Here is a 6,812-nt window from a genome sequence, read left to right as displayed (position 1 = left end):
AAATTTGCATTCATCCGTTACAATGCACTGATATATTTTACTAATGTTAATCAAAGAGAAAGATATCCGTTACAATGCACTGATATATTTTACTAATGTTAATCAAAGAGAAAGATACATATGTTTACTTCTACGCTGATTTTTATCGTCTTTTGCACGCGCTTTCCAAACTGCTGAACGATACATATTTTGTAAAAAGTTTGTATCTTGAAGTTCATCGTCGTATATTTCTACGATAGATTTTTAGCTTTAAAATAATTAATTTTACTAATTATACTATTAGATATGTATCACAAAATTCAAAAAAATCTTTTATCTTCGTCTCCATTCAACAAAAAGAACGTATAGTTGATCGAAATTACCACGGTAGAAATGGATTATAATAATTTTTATTGCTTAAAACGTAGTATAACACAAACAAGGGATACACTGAGAATACACTGCACAAGTGCATCTCCTTACTTGTGCGCCACCATTGCCTTCCACTTGGCGGCGACCTCCTCCAGTGCCCGGCGCGACGACCCCTCCGGCGACCAGACCCGGCCGGCCACCTGCTCCATGTCCCTCGCCCGGCGGCGCACCACGCGCCCTTTCTCCCCGTCCATCAGCTCCTTCACCGCGGCCGCGATCTCCCCGCGCGTCACCAACGCGCCGCCGGCGTCGTCCTCCTCCTCCTCCCGCGCGCGCGGGCGCAGCGCCACCCCCACGGACTCTTCCAGGACGACGGCGTTCATCTTCTGCTCCGCGTGCAGCGGCCACGCGATCACCGGCACGCCGGCTGCCACGCTCTCCAGCGTCGAGTTCCACCCGCAGTGGGACACGAACGCCGCCGTCGCCGGGTGTGACAGCACGCGCACCTGCGGCGCCCACGCCGCGACGGCGAGGCCTCGGCTGCTCGTCCTCTCCAAGAACCCGTCGGGAAGCCACGCCAGTGGGTCCTCCCCATGGCTGCGGCCGTCTTCGCCGTTGTGCAAGGCGAACGTCTCGCCGTTGAGGCTTGGCATGCGCACGATCCAGAGGAATCTGTGCCCGCTCATCTCCAGCCCGGCGGCGAGCTCGCGAGTCTGTTCCACTGACAGCATGCCAGCGCTCCCGAAGGAGACGTACACCACCGACAATGGCGGCTGGAGATCCAGCCACTCCAAGCATGCCGACTCGCTGGCCTCGTCGGAGCTTGACCGGACGAACGGCCCCACAGGGTAAGCCGGTGGGAACGATCCCTTCTCTGCCACCTTCTTGGAGTCCTCCGCGGCGGCCGGCTCCAGCTCGGTGAAGGTGTTCACCAAGATGCCAGCAGCACGGCGGTACTGCCGACCGGTCTCGACGAGGTGCCCGTACACCGGCAAAGTGCTGTCCCTGAAGGCGTCGGGCACCTCCGCGTTGCGCAGGGACACGCCGCCGGGGAGCTCGAGAGGGTCCGGGAGGGCGCGGTACTCGCCGGTGGCAGCACCGTCGTGCAGCTCCACGGTGCGGCTCATGACGGACATCGCGGCGAGGCTGCTAGGGAAGAAGATGTACCCCGGGACTCCCAGCTCGTCGGCGACGGACAGCGCCGCCGAGCAGAAGAAGTCCGGGACCAGCGCGGCGAGCAGGCGGATGGATCGGAGCATCTCGCGGAGGTGCGGGAGGCAGCGGTGGACGAGCTCGATCAGCAACGTCTCCAGGGGCGTGTCGGCGGGGAGGTCGTCGAGGGGCAACGCCGGCAGCACGGCGGTCGCCACGGAGGCCGGGAGCGAGGACAGCACGGCGGAGCGCGCGTCCGGGGCGTCGAGATCGGCAAAGGTGACGAGCGTGGCCGCGACGCCGTGGTGCTTGACGAGCCGCCGCGCCAGCTCGGCCAGCGGGATGAGGTGGCCGGCGCCAGGGCTAGCCAGCAGCACGACGTGCGGCCGCGGCGCCGGCGCGTCCGGCCGCGCTGGGGTGGGGGCGAATGGCTCCATCGATCGTGGCGTGGTGATGCCGCAGGCGCCGTGGCGTCGTTTTTCTATTCCACGGTAGGTAGACGAGATGTGTTACGCCATTAATACGAACGAACAGTATTAGGAGGAGGACTGATCAGTCAGCGAGAAGATTTGATCAAACGTTTAAACACTGACATGAGCAACATCTCAAATTGCAGGTTTGCTAGTATTGCCAATCGCTCGAAAATTCTTTATCTATTAGATTCACTCGGAGATTCGTGCCTGCTGTTCATATGCTATGCTAATTTGTTTGGTTCTTTTCTTACCATTCGATTTTAATCCAACGGCCTTACGAAATCAATTGATCAATTCAATTGTTTTTAACTGATTGACTAATAGGTGACCTCCTCAAATTGACTGTTTTAAAAAGTTGGTATATATAAATAAATCAATTTCTACGGTTCATTTTATTTTTAAAATAAATCAACGCGTACACTCTTACCATCAATCCATAAATTTACAATTTTGTTGAATATATTTATCTCCAGTACCAATACTACTCCATCCGTTTTATAATATAAAATGTTTGATTTTTTTTCTTACGTTATTTAACTCTTTGTTTTATTAAAAAAATATGAAAATATCATTTATTTTGCTTGTGACTTACTTTATTATCAAAAAACTTATTATTTTTTATATTTGTATTAATTTTTGAATAAGACGAATGGTCAAATGTTAAAGAAAAATAAAGTTAAACATATTATATTATGAACGGAGATAGTACTTTACATTTATTAACGAATGATACTATGATCTTTTATGGTCTTCACTAATATTGCACTAAATTTTTTTTTACAGATAGAGTATCTGCCTTGAACTTAGAAGTATATTTGTTTAAAATTAATATATACAATCAAGTTTAAATGCTCTAGTGCATTGAGAATATTTGCCCTAGAATTAGGCCTTGTTTAGTTCCCAAATTTTTTTTAAAAAAACATCCCATTGAATTTTTGGACACCTAAATAAAGCATTAAATATAGATGAACCAAAAAACTAATTGCACAGTTACGGAAGAAATCTTGAGACGAATCTTTTGAGCATAATTAGTCCATGATTAGCTATAAGTGCTATAGTAACCAATATGTGCTAATGACGGATTAATTAGGCTCAAAAGATTCGTCTCGCGGTTTCCAATCTAGCCGTGAAATTCGTTTTTACATTCGTGTATGAAAATCTCTTCCAACATCCGATCAAATATTTGACATGATACTTCTATCAAAAGTTTTATCAATCTAAACACCCCTAAACTAAATTCTAGGGTTATATATAACACATCATTTCGGCAACAACGCCGACCAGCGGGACGTTGTCCTGGCGGATGTACTGCCGCGGGGCCGGTTTCTTGCTGAACACATTCTGTAGTACGAACTGGAGCCGACGAACTTTTTCTTAAGTACGTCGTATCAGATGTTTAAACACTAATTAAAAATATTAAATAAAAATGGTTAATAAAACTTATCTCATACTCTACAATATTTCATGAGACGAATCTATTGAGCCTAATTAGTTCATAATTATCGAATGTAATGCTACAGTAAATATTTGCTAATTGTAAATTAATTAGGCTTAAAAAATTGTCTAATCAAATAGTTTTTATTGATGCAATTAGTTTTGTTATCACTTTATATTTAATACTCCTAATTAACGACCAAACATCCGATATGATAAAAGATTAAAAAAAAGTCTTTGGAAACAAACAACCACTTAGGGCACTTTCACCCCTACCCGTTAGTTAACTTGTCGCTCTCGTTTTTCGTACGCACGCTTTTCGAACTACTGAACAAAGTATTTCTTGCAAAAAATTTCTACAGGAAAGTTGTTTTAAAAATATCATATTAATCTATTTATATTTTTTTAATAATTAATAATTAATTAATCATGTACTAATCTATTGTTACGTTTTTCACGCTGGATAAACTAACTTACCGACCCCCTCACCGAACGCGTCCTTAGGCCCAGTTCCTTTTCTTCGTAACCCAGATTCCCTTATTTTTCACGCACACGTATCTGAATTGTTAAACGGTGTGTTTTTACGAAAATTTTCTATATAAAATTGCTTTAAAATTTTGGATTAATATATTTTTCTTTTATATTGAATAATTAATTAATCATGTACTAATCTATCGCCCATGTTTTCCGGCTGGTTAACAACCAAGTTACATTCTGCAGGTTGATTGTTAACCCCGCAGAGAAAATACGGTAAGATTAACTAATTATTAGCTAAAAATAGAAAAATAGCTTAATATAAATTTTAAAACAACTTTGGGATATAACTTTTTTAGAAAAAAATATACAATTTAGTAGTTTGGAAAATGTGCACGGTGCACAAGGAAAAAGGGGGCATATGGGTTAGCAGTAAACTACTACCCCTGGCTGAACGCGGCGGCGTTAGACGAGTCCAAGAAGACGACGGAGAAAGGGACGTCTCTAGTGAAAATGAGCATATTTCGCCCTGCGTGGTGATCATGAGCGTCGTGAGCTACGTGGTACATGGAGAAAAATAAAAATTAATTACACAGCTATGGGAGAAATTGTGAGACGAATCTTTTGAGCCTAACTAGCTATGATTAGCCATAAGTGCTACAGTAACCTGCATATGCTAATGTCGGATTGATTAGGCTCAAAAAATTCGTCCCACAATTTTCTGATGGAATTTGTAATTTGTTTTATAATTAAACTACGTTTAATACTTTAAATATGTGTCTGTAAATCTGATGTGATGTTTTTGCAAAACAATTTTAGAACTAAACAATGCCTAAGCCGAAGTGTTCGCAGCAATAGACGCACAAACTTTACGATGTACCTCACATTGATGGTACACTGAAACCAACGAAGATACGCCACGGTGGACGAACATCGAGCAATCAGTCGTAGCGTTTTTCAAAAATCTTATTTACTCTCTCGGCACAGGATGTCAAAGGTGATGATTTCGGAGACCTACTCTATTAATCTGCCAGTGCACAACAACGAGCGGGACAGAGCTATAGAGGAGATGGTAAATACTAGTTTTCATATCTGTTGTGTGGAGCCGAAAAGGACACGTGCGTTATCTCCACAACACGTAACTAAGACCCTGTTTGTTTCCCTTAAATTTTTCTAGTCCCTGTCACATTGAATATTTGGACAATAATTAAAGTATTAAATATAGACTATTAATAAAATTCACTCCATACTTTGAACTATTTAGCGAGACCAATCTATTGAGCCTAATTAGTCCATGATTAGCGAATATGATGCTACAGTAAATATTTGCTAATCGTGAATTAATTAGGCTTTAAAATTTTGTCTAATGAAACAGTCTTTATTTATGCAATTAGTTTTATTATCGGTCTATATTTAATACTTCTAACTAACGTCCACACATCCGATGTGACAAAGACTAATAAAAAAAATATCCAAACAGCTAAAGTCACGCGTGGAGCAAACTTGGGCGGAGCTAAGGGGTTTTGATGGTGTCAAATGATACCAATGGAATCTTAGAAATATCATTATAAATTAAGATATCATATTATTTTTATATACATTATTTCTAACCAGCAATAGAGATGACACCAATGACTTTTTAGTCTAGCTCCGCCCCTGGGAGCAGAAGATGAACGCTGTCGTCTTGGAAGAGTCTGCTAGGGCAGCACCGTGGCCGCATTCACGGGAGGTGGAGGTCCTAGAGGACGACGTTGGCGGGGACATAGCGGTGACTGACATGTGGTACGCACGCGGGCTCTTTCTCACGCCGCCACCGCCGCTGCCTACGGGTATGTGCGTGCAGTTCCTGTTATCTCTGGGACGGCTTCCGCGCCTCCCGCTGCGGCCTGGAATGGGATCCTCTTACTTTAAGTCAGAGGACTGACATGTAGGCCCGTGGACGGTGGCGCCCACATGCCAGGGACCCGCGTCCCTGCGGCGTCGCCTCGTCCTCTTCGTCCAGAACGCCGCGCTGCAGGTGCTCGGCGTCCAGCACTTCGACCTGCCCCTGCCCGACAACGTGTACATGAAGCCTGCGCGCGCGTGTAATACGGAGTACAGTATATGTTCTTTTGTAGAGTATACGCTCGATTGATCGATCGACGTGTTGTGTTGTTGATGATTTGTTTCGTTGAAGAGGCTAGAGAGTGATGATGGGTTGGAGAGGCATCACATATGGGGGTGTTGCAGATGTTGTAGTGTTTTCTCTCTCTCTTCTTTCATGATGGATATGAACGCTCTGTATGCGTAGTTGTTGTTGGGAGCGGAGCTGAGGCTGCTCGGTTCCTCAGGTTTTAATTACTACTTTGCCGTTGATCCATTGTTCGTTTCTCTCTAGGGGGAGGGGGCCCTGAGGTTTTACTACTCTGCCGTTGATCCACTGTTCGTTTTTCTGTGGAGCCGGCGGCGCGCAAGGAGAGTGGCACAGGCGGCAGAGTGTTCGACTGTTCTGCCACGCGCATGAGGGAAGATTTATCCAACGTTTTATTTTGACAGTTGAATTATCCCAAACCATTAGAGATTAAAAATTTTTTTGCCATAATATTTGGAGAGTTGCCAAATTTTGGAAAACAAAAAAAAAATCACAAACTATTGTTGGTCTTACATGTCGATCCAACTACTCTACTGAGGCAATGTTCAGAAAGTTCTTGAAACTTCTACGTTATATTAGACTAAAATTGATCCCTAAAACAAAAATTTAAGAATTGAGAAAATAATATATCTTCAACAGGTTTCAAAAACATTCCTAATATTTACGCTTGCCTAAAATTAACTTACATGTGTCCTAAATTTACGACAAGAATAGTTATTTCTAATACAAATTATTTATTTTTGGATTTATGTTACAGAAGGGCATAATTTTTATGCCTAATATTTTTTGATGAACCC

General features: G+C 43.8%; 1 protein-coding gene across 1 annotated transcript; it reads right to left on the bottom strand.

The window, feature by feature from the left end:
- Positions 1 to 323: 323 nt before the first annotated feature.
- Positions 324 to 1,980, bottom strand: LOC102718523 (hydroquinone glucosyltransferase-like). The gene has a single exon (XM_006648432.3). It carries the CDS (start codon positions 1,938 to 1,940, stop codon positions 459 to 461), a length of 1,482 nt encoding a protein of 493 aa, XP_006648495.2. The 5' UTR covers positions 1,941 to 1,980; the 3' UTR covers positions 324 to 458.
- Between the last annotated feature and the right edge of the window lie 4,832 nt (positions 1,981 to 6,812).

Source organism: Oryza brachyantha, chromosome 2 (assembly GCF_000231095.2).
Source record: "Oryza brachyantha chromosome 2, ObraRS2, whole genome shotgun sequence".
Classification (NCBI taxonomy): domain Eukaryota; kingdom Viridiplantae; phylum Streptophyta; class Magnoliopsida; order Poales; family Poaceae; genus Oryza; species Oryza brachyantha.
Note: the sequence above shows the minus strand (reverse complement) of the source record. Positions and strands in the feature narration are given on the sequence as shown.